Raw genomic sequence first — 19,424 nt, forward strand, 5'->3', positions numbered from 1 at the left:
ACTGTACAACACATACACAGAGAGGGGGGCATTTTGAATATGAAAACAAATAAAAATGATTTTTGGCATATACATACATTGAGAAATTATTGCTCCCATCAAGCAAATTGACCTATCTTTTGCCCCACATGGTATCTGATTTTATAGTAACAGCCCAGAACTTCTTTGTTTAACAAACTTCTAATACATCATATCTTCTACAGGCATAATTATTAATGCAGTTATTTTTAATAACTGTATTATTCACACTGGTAACACTACCAGTCATAACCAGTGTTAGTTTGTACCTTCGGTCTGCAGCACACAAAATTCTAAATTCTGCCTGAAGTATCATCTTAGAACAATACACAGGATGTAATGAGAGTCAAGAATATGATTGCACAAGGCTTGAGTCCACAAAAGACGCCTGGAACTTGGTCACTAGTGGTATGCCACATGGGAGGGGACAGTGGGATGTCTACTGTACAAGTAAAGTTCTGTATCCTTTGCTAGTGCTGCAAGTTTGGATGCTATTTTTCATTTTCTTTAATCAGTCAGTGATAATTAATGGACCCACTGCCTTACTTGGGGTAAAACTTAATAAAATGCTTAAAAACAAATTTTCTACTGCCCTTTTACAATGGTGAGCTAGCTTTAAAGAGAAGGATGGATATAGAAATCAAAGAAAATCCCACTTGTCCTGAAAAGTATATTTTATTTTAAATATAAAAGGCATGTTGAAATTAAATAATCCAAATAAGTGCTTGTATTAGTGTGACAGGTAAGCCATCTCTTCCAACTTCTAACTTCTAAACTTTTAAGCTTTCTTTTTTTTTTTTTTTTGGTTTTTGGAGACAGGGTTTCTCTGTGTAGCCCTGGCTGTCCTGGAACTCACTCTGTAGACCAGGCTGGCCTCAACTCAGATATCTGCTTGTCTCTGCCTCCCAAGTGCTGGGATTAAAGGCATGCGCCACCACCGCCCGGCTCTTTTCTTTTTTTTGTATGTTCCAAATGTGATGAGTTTATTTTACTCTGATGAAAAACCAAAGAACTCACTAGAGAAGAGATTGACATAAGAAAAGCACGTGGAAAAGTGGAGTGGGACATGCAGGATGCAATGTACAAACTGGGGAAGCAGATCACTTCCTTTAGCATGTCTCTATGTTGCTGCTGAGGAACATATTTAAATTAATTTTGCAGAACGCAACTGAAATGTGGCACAAACATGACAATTTCCAGGCATGACTTCAAGGACCTCCCATTGGATGGATCTGTAATCTCTAGACTTCAGTGTGGGAAGAATTACAATTCTTTGGAAGAATAAAAAGTTCACACTTTTAAATTTTGACAGAATTTTAAAGCCAAAACATAGTGGGTTCATGTCTCTTCATTTCCAGGGACAATTGATACTCTATTCAAAACCACATTAAGCCTCCAGTTCAAATCCCAATCCAAACTTGTGGCCTCCTGCATTGAAGTTCTTTCCATCTATTAAAGTTGACAGGGTCCGTTTGACTCCTGGTTGGAGGGTCTGTATATAACCCAATCCAATTAAACTGGCATTGTTTACTTTGGCAGACAGAGAAGCTCTGCAATCCAGCTTATATTTAGCAGAGATGCCAAAATGAGTGTCGTTGTTGCCAGCTGTCCATGCCAGATTTATTGACGTTCCAATCGTCTCATTAACTAACTTTCTGGTAGATAGAGTCTCCAAATTCAGTACCATCATTCACATGAGTATGCAATTGGAAGTCTGTGGCCTTATAACCAAGAGCAAAATTACGCTGAGACAGTTTGGATTTGGCTGTGTCAAAACTCATCTGATAGCCAGCAAGCCAACCTTCAAAGGCTAACACAGCACAGCCATAGATGATCAGTCCAGAAAAATTTATATCAACATTACTTCCAAGACGAAAACAATCCCATTTATAGAAGGCCTTTAATTTCCCATTCTTCTTTCCTGTGTTTGGTGCAAATATGGTATTAAGAGTCAGTTTCAACCCTTCAGCCAAGTTATTCTCCCAAGAGATTTCTGTCCCAAGAGTATTGTCTGTATTCCACTTTTGGATGAAGGTGAGCCCATAGTTACAGACCTTATATTTGGTCTCTAGGCTCTCTGAGGCTTTCCATGTCAGTGGAAGAGTGACTTGAAGTAGAAAATTCCATCACTCCACTACAAGACATGATTTTCAGATCTATTTTGACCATGGTAAACTCATACCCTTTGTTAGATACATCCTTGACATTTTTCTTAGGTCACAGTAAGTTGGTACAACATGAGGGTAGGCCTGTCCTGCTCCACCAAGGATATTTTTCTATGAAAATGGTGTATTCTTTCACCTGCACCTAATATAAGCCATGCCACACCATCATCATTTTGTCACAAGGAACCAAGGTTACTTGGCATCATCAGAACCCAATTCTCCCACCACAGCAAGTCCTGGACACATCACAGGGGAAAAACAAGATTCAGATCGAAAATCACTTCTCATGATAATGATACATGAATTTAAGAAGCACATAAATAACTCCCTCAGAGAAATACAGGAGAAATCAGGTAAACAGCTAGAAGCCCTTAGAGAGGAAACACAAAAATCCCTTAAAGAACTATAGGAAAACACAATCAAATAGGTGAAGGAAATAAACAAAAACTTCCAGGACTCCCAACTTAAAAGGCCAGTAAATATCTTCAACAAAATTATAGAAGACTTATATAGAAAATTATAGAAAACTTACCTAACCTAAAGAAAGCGATGCCCATGAACATCTAAGAAGCATACAGAACTCCAAATAGACTGCACACTCTCTCTTTTTTTCTGTTTTATACATATTTCTTTTTTTCTTTTATTGGATATTCTATTTATTTACATTTCAAATGGTATCTACTTTCCTAGTTTCCCCTCTGGAAAACCCCTGTCCCATCCCCCTTCACCTTGCTTCTGTGAGGGAGTTCCCTCACTCAAATACCCCCCCCCCCCACTCCACGCATTCCTTTATACTGGGGCATCTATTGAGCCCTTACCAGAATCAAGGCCCTCTCCTCCCATTGATGCCCACCAAGGCCACCCTCTGCTACATATGCTGCTGGAGCCTTAAGTCCCTCCAGGTGTACTCTTTGGTTGATGGTTTAGTCCATGGGAGTTCTACAGGTCTCTCGCCTTGTCTTCTACCTGGACTCAGATGATGTGAGGGTGTCAGCCAACTGTGATCTTTCTTGCCTCCAGGGAAGCATTGCCATGTTGTTTAAATTGCTGGAAGAATTTAATTCTTTATGTTTGAAAGACTGGGGTCCTATTTTCTTTTATAAGTCCTCAGTCCTGACTCCTCTGTCATCAAGTTGTCCTTGGTAATTATGGTCCTTCTCAGACTGATCCTACTGTCTGGTGTCTGATACACTCAGCTGCAGTTATAGGCTAGTTTTAAGAGCTACTGTGCAAAAGTATCAACTTCACTCAGTTAACCCAGTATAATCTTCCAATCTTTAATTTTATCACAAAACTCATTTTGACAATATAAATTACATATTGTGATTCTGAAATTGCAAAGTGGACACTGGTGGGAAGCCATTATTCTGATTACTAAAAGAAAATAATGTTGAATTAAGAATCTATTTATCCTCTTGCTTTCTTGATTTCTCTTGCTTTTGCTTTCCTTCCCCCACTCTCCCCATTCCCTCTCCCTTCCACATGCTCATGGCTGGCCTCTACTCCTCTACTTCTCTTCTCTTCTCTTCTCTTCTCTTCTCTTCTCTTCTCTTCTCTTCCCTTCCCTTCCCTTCCCTTCCCTTCTCTTCTCTTGTCTTCTCTCTCTCTGGTTTCTCTGACTCTATTACCCTCTTAACTTTCTTCCCCATGTCCTGAATAAATTCTATTCTATACTTTAAAAAAAAGGAGTCTATTTATGTTACTCTTGGTAAAATTAGTTAATTTAAAATACAGAACAAAGCCACTCATAGTGCTATACACCTTTAATTACAAATCTGAAAAGGCAGAAGTAGATGGATCTCTCTGAGCTCAAGGTCAGCCTGGTCTACATAGTGAACTCCATGACAGCCAGAGCTACTTTAGGAGAGCCATCCTTAACACCAACCCCACAGAATAGTAATAATAAAGTTAAGTTAAACACAGAGGAGAATTTTTTATTCCAGAATACACTGCTTATAATTACACCAAACTTTGTTAGTGTCTTATAACTCTTGGACATTGATTTTAAGCTAATTCTACAAATTCAGTTTTAACATCTATACCTTTTTCTTTCTCCAACCATTATCCTTGCTGAAATATAAATGGATCTTGATCAGATCCATTTAGAGGCATAAGAGCAATAAGAGGATGAAGCCTGCAGAGGGAGCAAGATTTATCAACTACATCATTGACAGTTTAATATGCTGATAAGACCTGGGTTTTGATGCAAGCTAACTGATTTGAATCAGCTTCTCCAATTTTAATTTTCTTGACACAGGCAGAGATGAGAATGACAACTATAAATAATGTGTATCATGGTGTGTTCCTCCTTCTGAAGAGAGCCCAAGTTCTGCATTAAAGCAAAAACAATAGCAATGGTTGATAACTTGGACATTGGTTTAAAATGTTCTTTATGGTTTTTTACAGGAAAGTAGTGAATCATTCAAAAAAGCGGTTTGGTATTCCCATGGATCGGATTGGTAGAAACCGGCTCTCCAGTTCCAGAGGCTGATGGATTCTCTTTGTGAGTACAATCCCAACAAGCATCCTATGGGCTGTTGCCAGAAACCATTTCACACTAGATGAATAGACTCATCTTTACTTGCAAATGTTCCTTTTGGGATGTCTTTTAGCTGATGTATACACATTGGCAAATATTTCTTTAGTCAATTAATATATACATGTCAAATAAGTTAGGGGACTTTTAGAAAGGAAGCATATATCCTACCAAGAGTGCCCAAACTTTTGAAATTGCAACATGACACTTTTGCCTATCTGCAAAGCTCACACTCAACATACAATCAAGTTTTAGAAATTCACACACACACACACACAATCTTATAATAGTTGAATCAAGTTTACAGATTGTTTACCATAGTTACCATGAGACATATGCAAATCAAAGGCTGCAGCATGGGCACACTTGAGGAACACCTAGATTTTTATCTTTCAAATAGAAAAGTCACTTATCTCAATGCTTTGTAAGATGAATTTAGCTATTTTCATACAGTCATGTGCAATTATCTGTTAATATGCAAGTATGAGTTGAGATTCTAATTAACACATGGCCTAGTTAACTTTAATTGTCAACTTGACATAGTACAGAACTATTATGAGAGGAAAACCTGACTGAGAAATCGCCTGAATCGGATTGACCTGTGATCATGTGCGTGGGTGACTGTCTTGCCTGTTAAATGATGCATGAAGTTCAAGTCTACTGTGAGCAATAACATCCCTCAGGGCTTGGACTTTGTAAGAAAATTAGCTAAGTATGAGCATGAGAACAAGCCAGATAGTGTGCCAGCAAACAGCATGTCTCGGTTTCAACCTCCAGCTTCCTGCCTTGAGTTTCTGCCCTGACTTCTCTCAGTGATGGCCTGTGACCTAGAAATTTAAGCCAAGTTTCCTCCCCAAGAATCTTTTGGTCAGAGAGCAATAGGAGGAAAGGTTCTACAGTAAATGGTTTGTTCACTTTGAAATCTAAACACTATGCTTTCTTCCAGTAAAGCTAATGAAAGTTCCATCCTTCCCCACCTCCCCACCACCAACCTCCTTAAGTAATTCCAGCAATCTGCAACCTCTCTAACCATCTACATATGAAGACATGGGAATTGTGTTTTCTGCTTTTTTCATGACATTGACCTAGTCCTTTCATACATTAAATTATAATATTTTTTCTTTCTCCTCAAATGTTCCAAAGATATTGTGAGGGACAATATTTTATGATAATGACTTAACTAAGAGAAGTGCAGATGCCCATGAGTCTGTTGATGTTGATGTTCTACAAGCGCTATGCACTGAGTACCCATAAAAATAAAAGTATGCACTGATTACAAAAAGGAACACTGCCTCATGAATAGCACCACCTTCAAAACTCACATGAAACTGCTTCCCTCATATCCAGAAATAGATTAAATGTGATCATTCCTTGTGTCTGCTAACAACTGCTGCACTTATATTTGAAAGAGAATTAGCTAATACTTATAAAAAGCCAAAAGTACTTCCTGGAATCAAGGGCACATCTTCCAATTTCCTGATACATTCACATAACCCTGAGATTGATAGAAATCTGACTGATGTCTGCATATTCCACTCTTGTTTGCCATATCAGATACTTTCATAGTTCTGAAATCCCCCAAGCTGTAGATGATAGCAAACATAGGAAACTCATTTTCATATGAACATTGGCACACTAGACCTTTGGACAGAAAGAAAATATCTCAGCTGCTATTGTACACTTAATAAACTTCAATGTCTTCATAAGTATGGATCTTGTCTTACTAGTCAAACCTGGAGACAATGGTATCAGAAAAGAAGGCTTAGAATAGAACATCATATTTCTCTCCTTTCCATTAATCACTATGGGTTCACCTGCTCAGGTATGGTTTTGTAATTACCCTGCATCACCACCAATATTTTTCAGATATTTTCTCATGTGAAAGTTTAACAATTGAATGGATAACAAAACTTATAAAATTCATCTAAATTTCTCTTGTTTCCAATACAGTTTTCTTAATGCCGCCATAGCCCTTTGAATTAAATGGTGGGTGCAATTTTCACAGCATGGCATTTACAAGATAAGAATTTGAGCATTGTTAAATGATGTTCACACAGTCAGACAATTAAATAATTACAGGTTTGAGGACATGTAGTCTTGTTTAACTCCAACAATTTAAAAAATTGTATTGTTGCTGAATACTAGTGTTACTGACATTTGATAGACCTTGTTCATATCAAGATGGAGACATCAGGTGTTCTGCCCTCTGGGTCAATGTTCTCTGTGTGGCCCATCAAGTTTTCTTGGTTGTTGGTTGTGAGCATCACTGGTGGTTTTTGTCATTCAGCTGGTGAATGGGATCAAGCCCAATGTCTTTCTCATACTGGGCAAGTATAATGCTGCTTAGCTACACCTCTAGCTCTAACTTGTCATGGTGGCAAGCCACAGAGAAAGTATGCTCAAACCATCTGTTTCACTTTGATTGAGCCGAAGTGCTTTCCCTTGAAGGGGGGCTTGGCTATGGGTTTTACCTTCTGGGTTTCACTTTGACTTTTCACACTAAACGTGAAACTGCTCTCTAGTCTAAGAAAAATATCTTGGGTTAAGGTCAAGACTACATCCTGCTGCTAGGAATTCACACATTGCCAGGGGAAATGCCAATTTCTACTCTGTTGTATTTATAAAAGTAATATAATCTGATATTTATATTTTATTCTGACAAGAACTACATCGTACTAAAGGTTAAAGATTGTAGAAGCATTGACTTAAGCAACTCATATTCAATAGATATTCAGACTACACTACTCAAAGTTTTTCTAGGTGGAGTTAGAAATGTCAGGATAGAAGTTAGAATTACCTGCTTAATGACATTAGAAACAGAGCCCTTGATGCATCAGTCACTTGCTAACACCCGAATTATGACTTTTCTCAATTATGTGAAGCACCTATTCTTGTTTTAATTTGACAGTTTTATCTTAGCATGATGCTGATGCAATCATTCAGATAAATTAATAGAACTCAGAAACACCGCAGGCATCTAACAAATTCTTGTTTTCTGGAGCAAAGTACAGTTATCAATGTGTATCTAAAAATTAATCAAGTGTTAGTCAATCCTTCCTTGCCTTCCTTTTGTTTTTTCATGACAACATCCTTTGGACTAATATATAAATTAAGAGAAATTGGATACAGTTGCTATCTTAAGAACTGACAAATAGAATTTTCACTGAAAATTTGAGCTTAGGCTCTTAGCTTTATACATCACAAATGCTCTTTAAACTCACTGGTATTTGAAATTATTAATTTATATTATGGTATAAAATATGCTGGGTGACTAAAAGCTGTCATGAAATGCCATGTGGTAAAAGGGTTGCATTTCTGTTAAAGTTGTGGGTTTTTCTCTGATATACAGAGTGTAAGAACACTTTTAATAACTTCAGTTTTCACTTTTACAGATGCAACTTACTTGTGTGAGATGGCACAGAACTTTAGAAGACACTTCAGTGAAGTTCACTACCCCTTTTGTCAAGGAACCTTCCTTCTACAAACCTCCCCAAAGCTTGATCCCCCTCAGCTCATCATGTCCTAGTGTTACTATGGTTTTAGTTGAGTTGTGAAGATCATTTCAGTGTATGGATATCTTTGAAAATGTTTTTCAATGATTCTTAAATTCTGACATGGGCTCTGAACCTACTTTGTAAAACAGCAGTCAAATATAATGTATTCTCTTGTCATTAATATTTTCACATTTCAGTTATTATATGTGCTTTCTAGAAACCGAGTGTTTAAAGATCTGATGATGTAAAGAAATAAGAAATGAGCACATGGTGATTTATATAGGCTTTTTTTTTTGGTTTTAGTTTTTCTGAAGTTTGTCAAATTGTTAAAACTTTAGCTTCAGGCTTAGAAAAAAGACATTACATGAGTGTTTGCTTCAACTGTGTCAGAAAGCAAATAAATTTTGAGAAACCTGAGCAATTTTGTTCTTTTGGAACTAATAACTAAATGTTAATATAAGAAAAGCTAGTATAATTGGCCCATATGAAATATTCTAACAAACTCTGAATTTAAAAGACTCATTTGAAAAGAAGTTACTGCCTGTCTTGCTTACTTTTACCAGCCTAGGGGTGAATTGTGCAAATGTTTCTTATGTTAGCAGCTTTTTTTTTCTATTTTTCTTTTTCTTCATTCAATGTTTATAAGCTAAAAATCCAACCAAATACTGCTTTGTGCTTTAAAAAAGGTATAAACATCAACATTAATCTACAATCTCTCATATGAAAACTTGAAATTTAATTCAAAAATAATCTGTGAGAGCAAGGAACACACATGAACAGCACAGTGTCTGCCTAGCATGAAAGAGACAAATTTTCTGTATAATTGGGATCATGGCTAATGTCTGTCATCCTAGCCCTTGGAGGTAAGAGCAGATGATCAAGAATTCAAGGCCACCCTCAGCTAAGTAGAAGATTTGAAGCCAAGCTTGGTAACATGACTCCTCTGTTTCAAAAGAAGAAAAGAAACAAGGAAGGGAAGCAAGAGAGAGAAAGAGAGATAGAGAGAAGGAAGGAAGAAAGGAAGGAAGGGAGAAAGAAGACAGAACAATTATGCAATAATATCCCAATTTGAAGAGATCTCTACATATTGGTCTGAGCTCCATTCTGTGTAGTGAATGCATTTGTCTCATGTCTTCAATGAAGAAAAAGAGGAAAACACCTTTTCAACCTGAAGGTACTTCAATTCATATGTGTTAGCTATTACCAGAACGTTGGAAAGAAACCCTATGTCCCCAGGAAACCACATATTTTAACAGTTATGATTTAAAAATATGCATTGCCCTTTTGCTCTTTGTTTCTAAATACAGGCACATAGAACAAGTGAATATAAATATGAATTTCTGAGCCCTACTGTTAATTACCTTAGCATCATTGCATATGAGGGTGTATTCTAGGCTACAATGTCTTAAAGTTTATACTACACAAAATTTATCAAATTGTACTTTTTATTCCCATATCATTTGGGAAATTAAATTGATTAAATTATTAAAATCTGAATCGAATCTTCTGAAAAACAGCAATGCCATTCTGTCTGATGCCGAAGTTTCAATGTACCGGAATATCATCCAATTCTCCCAAAGTAAATAAAGAGATAAGGAAAGCAGGAGTTTCATTCCTCCTAAATATCGTTGAGTTGGTGCTTCCATATGTCCTCATACATAGGAGCATCTTCTGTTCTTGCCCCCTTATGTTTATTCATGTGTGTTTATTAGGCTCCCAAGGAAGGGTATACACAACACCACAGGCATGGTACTTCTTCTCATTCTCCCTTTTATTTAATATGGAGTCTAGTTTTAATCCAATTTGCTATCTACATTCCCAGGTTTTTGAGAGTTTTAAGAAGACAGCACCATATATAGGTAAATCTCCTACCTAAATACTTGGTTAATAAGCATTGAACATTATTCTCTGGAATGGATGCAAGCTCATTCCAGGGCAGATGTGGATAGACTAAGAGTGTTGTGATGAAATGAACCAGCCCATCATCTTTGCCTAGTGGATATAATCCATCTGCCTATGTTATTGCACTTTTTCAGCTGTGCTCACTGGACACAAGCATACTGACTTCTTTCCTTTTGCAAGGATGCCAGGATCCTCCTACCTTGGCTTTTGCACATGCTTTTTCCCCCTTTTCCCAACACCTTGAGGGATTGCTCCTTTCTTCAAGCACTTTGCATGACCCTCACAGCATTGAAATTCAGCCCCCCAAACATCACATTTTGAAAGGACCTCGGACATATTGCTATACATTCAGCTGAGTTCCTCTATTCTACTGTCGTCATTATAATTTTCTTTGTCATGTTCTGCAAAGGACTTGCTTGGGTTTCTAGGTTACAAGTTGTCTTTACTATTCCTGTATTTACACTCTTATCACAGGGCTATGTATGTTTTTAGTTTAATAAATACTACCATCCTATCCTTTATCATTCAACACCACACGATTATTAATACAGAGATTAAAAACGTACTTCTTCATATTATAAAGAAAAGCTATTTATGTGTACTACAGAACAGGAAAGTCATCAGCATTTAATTCTAAAGTTACTTTGAGAATCCTTCTCTGCCAGAACGCATGTCAGGCAAAATTAAGGTTGAACTCTGAGGCCTGAATTAATTTAAGAGGCTTGTGAAGCTATAGGAAAACAAAACAAAAATGATACAACAATGGGAAATTAAAAACTACAAGGAATAGCCAATGCTTTTCTGAGGAGTTTTGTTTCTGAGCACACTGAGTCTCGCCTGTTGTATACATGTAGTGTGTCAAAGAGTCCCTGACCCTCTGCAGAAGGCAAATGTAAGAAATGGGAACCCCCAAAGCACATCATTTTACTATTTTCTTCACATACTATTTCTTAGAAATCTAGTATTACTTTTTTCCATATCTCGTTAAACCATGCATCTCTGTTCCCCAGTAATGTACCCATTCTTAGTATTCTCAATGGCAATTGTCCTAATTAATACAAAAAAATACAACCATAAAAATGAGAAAGAAGAATAAAGGATATTTTCCACATAAGTTGAAACAATTTGATTTATTTTAACCTTCTGAGATGCCTTTTAAAATATTTTTATTGACAGCCAACAACAAAAGAATGAGAGAGGACAATGAACTTCAAAGAAGCATACAATAGCTCAATCCTCCCAGTTTTAGCACTAAAGTCATTTTCATGGACAATTCCACTCCAGAGTGTGGCCAGTGTGATTGTTCACCAAATGAGCATTAAACAAGCCATAACCCAGGAAGGAGCAGGTTCACAAAGTGAGAAAAATTATGTGCAGAAATATGTTTTAAGGGCTTAAAACAGATTCCTAAAGCTTGAAACAGAAGTAAACATTAACATCTATATTTGTATATACATATATTATTTATGCATACATTACATATACATATGTATATGTAATTTTTCTAGTTTTCTTTTCTTCTGTATATTCAGAAATGTCTCAGACACAGTATTTCCAAAAGCAAGCTAAAGAAGAAAACAAAGAGAATTATTAGAATTTTTTAAATCTTCCATTTGAATAAAACAGTCTATATTCTTGAATAAGAGATAGAGTCCATTTAAAAAAAAAAAACTATGTTCAGCACTGAGCTGCTAACTTTATGTGGACTTAAAACTACATAAGTTAATAATTCAAATTCTTCACCATACTATACATCCACATATCAGATTCCAAAAGCACCTTGAGGACAGAGACTACCAGAATGGGCTGTGTGACTTAGAAAATAGCCTCATTATGCAATTTCATTGGGCACCACTCTCCTGCATTACAATATATTTAACACAATCTGAGGACCATAGGGGCTAACCTAGGAGACTTGCATTTCACATTTTGTGTAGCTGAATGATGAAGAGGATGCCATGTAAATAAAAGAGAGGCGCTAAATGATCCTCTATTTATATAGGAAAGAAAGGAGGAGCTTAAGGATCATCTTGAAAATTACCAAATGATATTTGCATAAATTATTCCTCATCATACTGCACCTTAATATTCTGATCACATAACACTCTTTCAGACAAACAAAAGGCAAATTTGGCAACATTTCAGTCTTCAGACACATCAATGAGTCATATTAAATCTTCAGTAGGAGGAGCCGTAATCCTCCTTCTGAAATATTGCATTCAACTCCTGTGAAGGCTGGAGTCTATTTTCAGACCTGAGCTGAGAACACGGCCTTTAAGTCCAGTCTTCCTTTAATAGTTTGTTATGGAAAGTCATCATCATCGTGCTGTTTGTTCCTTCAGATATCTTTGGATATCTCTGTCTGGCACAAAAATAAAAGCTGACAGGAAGGCAAAACTTACATCACATGAGCAGTTAAGTGTGCAGTGGAATATAGTTTGTAGATATATTTTGGGCCTGGTTAAAAGAGACTAACCACGCATGGTACTGCAAATAGAGTCAGTTCCTCCTACGCATACAAATCATCTTTCAGTTTCACGAAGTTCAGTTCCAGCCAGCTCAAGCACTGCTGCCCTGGATGTCTGCCTCATTCACATTTGTGTTCAATACTGTGCCCTTAGGCTTATAGCAGCTATCTACAGGCCATATTACATTTGTAAAGAAGGTTAGTTCCGTAAATGAAAAATCTTACTGCTTTCAGCTGGATGTGGAGTGCATTTCACCTTCATTCGTGGTTGTTTATAGTGATTACTTCTTAGAAGTGCCAATAATCCTTGACTTCATGAGGAAAGTGTACTGTTTCATGAGCTAACCTTGCTGGCTACATCATGTACCCATCGTGACAGAACCCACTTAGTTACTACCACAAAGGAGCATGCTTTCATATCTCTGCTTTAAAAATAAATAAATAAAATAAAATAAAATAAAAACCTTTCCTGATGCTTAAACAATCGAGAGACATTGTGTCAAAAATAGGGTTGACAGTGTCTGAAGAAATGACAACGGAGATTGTCCTCTGTCCTCTACACAAATTGACACTTGTATCTACATACCCTCATACACATATACACACATGAACACATATACACATATGACATGTCTGCTGTCTGTGGTTCCAATTGTTTAATCATACCCCTTAAAATAAAATGCTAGCCCACTACTGATAATGTTTCATTCCTGGGGTCACGCAGCAGATCTCAGCTCTCATCTTACTGATGCTGTCATAGTTCAGATTCTGTGAAGTTTCTGGAAATGTCTTTGTACTTGGCTTCTGTTTCCTTCCCTTGGTATCTGCTTCTTCTCAATCCTTCTTACTAATTCCCATATTCAGAACATTGCTCTTTATCTGGTCTGTAACTCAGCTCTTGGGTAGCTTCCCTCTATATACAGAATCACTCTGTGGATGGTCTCATCAAAATGCCAGATGTGAATTTGTTGATAAATGTCAAATTTATACCTTCCATTTGAGCTGCTTTCCTAAATACCAAATTTATTTATTCACTGAAATCGCTACCAGCACACCTTTGCTATCCATATCATAATAAGACCAAAATATCAGTGGCAGAGAAAGGACTCTCCATCTATTACTTATGTTCCTTGATATTCTTAACTGCACATTAACCTCATTCCATTAGAATCAGGACAACTCAATAATATGTTCTGAAAGGAAAAGGCCGGTTGCCCTTCTTTACCCATTCTGATCCTATTATGAGGCCACTGGACACTGTGTAGAATATAACAGTTTTCTTCTATATAAAGTATTCATAGCAATAATAAAGAATAAAATAATAATTATGGAACAATTTTTGAAATGTTAAGTACACAGTGTAGTTATCATATCTCATATAGCATACTGAACTCGATTAAATAATTTAGTTATAACAAACCATAAATAATATCTTTAATATATATTAAATATAAATATTCTTGTATATGAACAAAAAAAATCTAATTCATAATAAATTTATTGCCTGAGGTCACACAAATAGGAACTAGCAAAGTTGATATGTGAAATAAAACCATATAGCTCCAGAGCATAAATGCTACACCATGATATTTTAAAATATCAGGATAGCAGGGCTATGGTGGCACATGCCTTTAATCCCAGCACTTTGGAGGCAGAGGCAGGCGGATTTCTGATTTTGAGGCCAGGCTGGTCTACAGAGTGAGTTCCAGGACAGCCAGGGCTACACAGAGAAACCCTGTCTCAAAAACAAAAACAAAAAACAATAAAATATCAGAATATAAAGTGACTAGTATGTGTGAAGTTATTAATACTATCTTAACTTCTTTCTCTTTAGGAGTACTGTAGCAATATTCTTTTATTGACATTAAAGAAATATCACATATCAGGGTGATGATAAGAAAAGTCAAATATGCCTTAATATATTCACACCATTAATGAACTAGAGGAACACAAGTAATAGTTACTTTTTTTTTTTTTTGAGACAGGGTCTCTCTGTGTAGCCCTGGCTGTCCTGGAACTCTGTACACCAGGCTGGCCTCGAACTCAGAAATCCACCTGCCTCTGCCTCCTAAGTGCTGGGATTAAAGGCATGCGACACTATGGCCTGGCACTTTTCTTTCAAAAGTAAGAACAAAGCTGTCCAGAAACAAGAAAATATTGGGAAAAGTATGGAAATCTAGGGATTCAACGAATAATTTTTCTAAGAGCACATGTCTGAGTCATATCTTTGTTCATAACACATACTGTAGCAATACAGGTTCTACTTATGTAAAGTAAAATATTAACTTGTTTTAAAACTTGGCTATTCCTACTTCCATCCTTCTGATTTCAATCTGTAGGCCAAAATGTGGAAGGTAGATGAGAGTTTTAATCATTAAGGACTTTTTTCATTTAAAACTGAAAAAGTGTGAGCAGGTTAACCACTGTTGCTGTCATTAGAGGCTCAGGTCCATTTGTACTGCAAAGTTTTTTCTCCAAAACATAATCTTTGATCTTTATTTCAACCTGAGGACTGAAAAATGTCCACATTATCCCTTTATTTATAGAGATAGTTTTAAAAAGAGCCATTTCAAAATAAATTTTTGCAACTAAAATTAAAACTTACCTCTTTTATTATGATGGGAAGAGGATAGATTGTCAAAAGCATTGGACATCTCAGCATTCTTTGCTTTCATAAACCATTCTCTCAGCTTCTTTAGCTATAATAAATTGAAGGAAGGCAAGAAGAAAAGAAAAAAGAAAGGAATGAAGGAAGGAAGAAATAAAGGTTTAGAAAATGGAAGAAAAGAAAAAAAGAAAATTATAAGAAAAAATAAACAAAAATAAATGCAGAAAACACCCAAAAGACTGGAATTCAGAAATCTGGAATAAGTATGAGACTTAACCAAAGATTGAAGAGAAACAGGTTGGGGTCATTTGAGTAGGAATTGCCCCATAGACTCATAGATTCAAATGGTCCCTAGCTGGCGCAACATTTTCAAAAGATTAGTAGATGAGGCGTTGTTGGAGAAGGTGTGCCACTGGGGATAGAATTTGAGATTTCAAAGCCTATGCCAGTTTTAGTCTTACCCTCTGTCTGACTGCTATTTATGAATCAGAAGAGAACTCTCAGCTACTGTCCCAGCACCATATTTAACTGCCTGCTAACATACTCCCTGATATAATGTTCATGGACCTTCTTAACCAAACCCCCAATTAACCAATCACCCTCTTAACTAAGCCCCCTATTATGTGCTTCCTTATATAAGTGGCCTTAGTCATGGTATCTCTTTACAGCAATAGAGCTGTAATTCAGACACATGTTATTTGCAAATCAAGTCATTTTGGGTATAGCCTAGGTAGCTAGACTTAACATTATGTCCCCCCATAGGCTCAATCCCCTCCAATAAACTCAAGAAAATTATGTGATTACTTGGAGTTCCAGGAGTCCTTTTGTTTTCTAGAACATAAGAGTATTTCAGGCTCTATATTTTTGCCCAGCATTCAACACAACCTTAATATTTAACAAGCTCTCCAAACATCTAACCCCTACAAACCAACTCTATCAAATTAGGCCCCATGTTCTTGCACCTCAATAGAGAATGATGGGCATAATTCTGTTGCCAAGTGGGCTAACTGTTTACATAATGATGGAACAGTACCACACTGCATTTGAAAGAGTTTAGAAATTGTATATTTTAGACATTAAAATGTACTTTGTGAGATATTAAGATATCAAGGAGTAGAGAACATGAGACTTATGGAGAAGATGGGGCTCCCTGTCAAACGGCTGATCTTCATTGTCTACAACCCAGCTGCTTGAAGCCAAGTGGATATATATCCTTACATGTTTCATTTTCTGAAACCATGTAACTTCTGAGAGCAAGAAATAAAATTCCACTATTTAAAAGCTCTAACTTCAGAAACCACCAACTTATGACCTCCGGCTTTACAAATGACAAGTTCAGAGAATGTTTGGTATCCCAGGAACTTACAGTTGGGTCACTATTATCACATGTGGCGTAGTGTGTGTGTGTGTAATTTGTCTTCTGTTACTTGGAAAAGCACTTTATTCTCTCTCTAGCTGAAATTGAAGTTTCACACTGTAATATTAATACTTGTTGAAAAATAATGTGTCAGAGACTTATCCAATAATAGTTCCTTAGAGCACAGAAGTCTTTTGTACTCTCACCTGTCTAAGTTCTTCCAGTTTGCTGGGCTGATCTACACCTGTAAGAGACATGGGCAAGTGAAAAACATAGCAAGGGCAACAGTTTACTGACGTCAGGATATGTGTTTATGCTCTCAGACCTTTCTCATATGATTTGAGGCTGCCCTCCATTTCCTAATGCCGAACACTGAATGTATTTCTAATGTTCATAATACTGCTAACGGATATGATGAGAAAGTACTTATGTTCAACAAAAAGCACAAAGTTTTTTTAAAGTACACTATAGCTCTATCATAAATTATTTTTATAAATAAGTCATAATATTTTATTGACATAGGGATATTATCATGAAACAATATAAAATAACAAGACAACAGAAATTCTTCATAAACTATGAAGGAAGAAAAAAATTTAAAAAATATTAATGGTCAATCTCCAAATTATTTCTTACTGGGTATGGATTTTCTCCATTTTATAATTTTACTCATTTCTCAAATAAAAAATGTCTTTTAATTATGTAATGCTTGTGTAATACAGCTTTTTTTAACGCATTCATATTTTTTGAGGGTTTTGTGTTTCTTTGTTTGAAAGCTCTGAAAAAAGCCCAAGTTCTGAGATATATCCATACTCTGAATATGTTTTTAAACCAATATTTTAACTAAGAAATATAAACACATTTTTTAAAATGGGTCAGATGATTTCTGAGAAGGTGCCACTTTGCCAGCTGTCATACTTTCTCTTCATTTGTCCTAACTATATTTATGACAGGATCTTGACAATTTATGGAATCATATCTTCTTGCTCAAAGGACTTTTGTGTCCCTGTTGATGCAGCCTAGATGTTCAACTTGTAGTCTCTGTCTCAATTTCAGAAAACAAAGGAACACAGCACAGAACTTTAGTTCATTGGTGAAATTCAAAGTGGAAACTGATGGACAGAAGACTCTTGAAATGTCTGATGTAGAAAATACTAACTGTACCTGAGTCACAAATGGGAAAGAGTTATATGAAGTAGGATAATTGTTTCCTCAGCAGTTACCAACCCTTTAGAGTTCTCATATGAAATAAAATGTGCTTTTAATATATTAACTAACTTCATTACTTATATCATAAATGTATAACATTGTTCTTTATTGAAGGCTTTTGTATATCATGTATGCTCTAGTGAAGTCATGGATCTGGGAGGAAAACCTACAAACTCCCACTTCACTAAACCAGTATAATCGGTAACTACATTGAAAACATTTGTACTTATACCCAAAGATAAGTGTAGTCCTCACTCTTCAACAAGGACACTTCTATTTGTAACAGGTTAAGTTCACTACTGAAAACTGCAACCAATCAAAAAGTAGAGTTGTGGAGCCCAATCCCCATGGATATTCCTACAACACAAGCCTGATTCTAAGACTCAGGGAATTGTGTAGGAGGGGGAAGGAATACTGTAAAAGCTAGAGGATCAGGAGTCTGCTGGGAGACTGTGATCCTGTTGTTTGTGACAGAGGTGGTATGCCTTGTTCTTGACTCACCAGCATGGGAGGGCCTCTGGAAACCAGGATTTCGGGTCAACTTTTCGTGAGTTGTATGTTCCTTAGCTGAAAACAACTCATGTCCTATAATAATCAAATGCAGACATAGACATGTTTAATGAGTCACTGAATGCTTATAGGTCATTGGAATTTGTAGTCAACTCTCAATGTATACATTCACCAATGTCAGAGGGATAGGGAAGTATATGATCTGAGAGACGAGCCATTCTAAAACCAAGTGCATGTATAGGAACAGCCTGGGATATAAAACTGAAAGGCGGTGGGATTGCAGGGGAATTTTACTTTCCTTTTTGTGGGTTTAATTTTTAAGCATCTGCAATTGCTTTGAACATGTGAAGTAACAACTAAAAGTTGATTTTTAGGAGAAAAACATAGCACTTCATTTTGTTATTATATTTGACACTATACATTTAAATATGAGACAATTTGTCCTGTAGGCTTCTCTTAAAGGACCTCGAGGAAGAGTTAGGATGTTGTCGACTTATGTGTCTATGTCTCCCCATCATCCTTGATTTACCCCACAGGCATTTAGGACTTAGTTCTTTACATGCCTCAGCATTATAAATGTTTATATTCTAAAGTATGAATTGGGACAGCAGGCTTCATTCAATCTATGAACAATGACTATTCAAAAACTATCTGATTAACAATGATGCCATTAGAATAGTAATTAGTATCAAAGAATGAACTTAAATGAGGGCCTAAAAACTCAAAAGTTATTTCTTATATCCTCTCCAGTCCATTTCCTCCCACCCCCATCTCCTGGCTGTCACTGTTACTTTGTGGGCAGGAAGTAGATTGATGAGGGTTATCTGCAGTAGATGTGTTAGCTGGGTTGGCCTCAATTGCTCAGTTTCAGCCAAGACAATGGCTCAGAACCTGACTAAATTATTTCCTCAAACACACACACAGAGGGGGAGGTGAGAGAGAGAGAGAGAGAGAGAGAGAGAGAGAGAGAGAGAGAGAGAGAGAGAGAGAGAGAGAGAGAGAGAGAGAGAGAGAGAGAGAGAGAGAGAGAGAGAAGGAGAGAGAGAGAGAGAGAGAGAGAGAAGGAGAGAGGGAGGGAGGGAGAGAGAAATATATTTTGTATGTAATGCATTTTTTAAAAAAAAAGTATTCTAGCCGGGTGGTGGTGGCGCACGCCTT

The 19,424-nt window shown here is 36.6% G+C and overlaps 2 protein-coding genes and 1 pseudogene across 3 annotated transcripts in view; 1 reads left to right on the top strand and 2 right to left on the bottom strand.

Moving 5' to 3' along the window:
* Positions 1 to 9,886, top strand: part of Ostn (osteocrin) — a 39,108-nt gene extending 29,222 nt beyond the window's left edge. The window contains exons 4-5 of one of the 2 annotated variants that reach the window (XM_031364664.1): positions 4,590 to 4,686; positions 8,112 to 9,886. In XM_031364664.1, the coding sequence (XP_031220524.1) occupies positions 4,590 to 4,674 (85 nt within the window). In that variant the 3' untranslated portion in view covers positions 4,675 to 4,686; positions 8,112 to 9,886. The remainder of the gene's footprint in view (positions 1 to 4,589; positions 4,687 to 8,111) is intronic. The other variant, XM_031364663.1, reaches the window with a different exon arrangement.
* LOC116086205 lies at positions 1,406 to 3,832 on the bottom strand (annotated as a pseudogene).
* A 1,768-nt stretch (positions 9,887 to 11,654) lies between the features above and the next one.
* Uts2b (urotensin 2B) overlaps positions 11,655 to 19,424 on the bottom strand; it is a 10,392-nt gene continuing 2,622 nt past the window's right edge. The window contains exons 2-5 of the mRNA XM_031364665.1: positions 18,258 to 18,341; positions 16,754 to 16,791; positions 15,188 to 15,281; positions 11,655 to 11,680 (exon numbers count right to left, since the gene is read on the bottom strand). Of these exons, the coding sequence (XP_031220525.1) occupies positions 11,655 to 11,680; positions 15,188 to 15,281; positions 16,754 to 16,791; positions 18,258 to 18,341 (242 nt within the window). The remainder of the gene's footprint in view (positions 11,681 to 15,187; positions 15,282 to 16,753; positions 16,792 to 18,257; positions 18,342 to 19,424) is intronic.

Source organism: Mastomys coucha, unplaced genomic scaffold, assembly GCF_008632895.1.
Source record: "Mastomys coucha isolate ucsf_1 unplaced genomic scaffold, UCSF_Mcou_1 pScaffold12, whole genome shotgun sequence".
Lineage (NCBI taxonomy): Eukaryota > Metazoa > Chordata > Mammalia > Rodentia > Muridae > Mastomys > Mastomys coucha.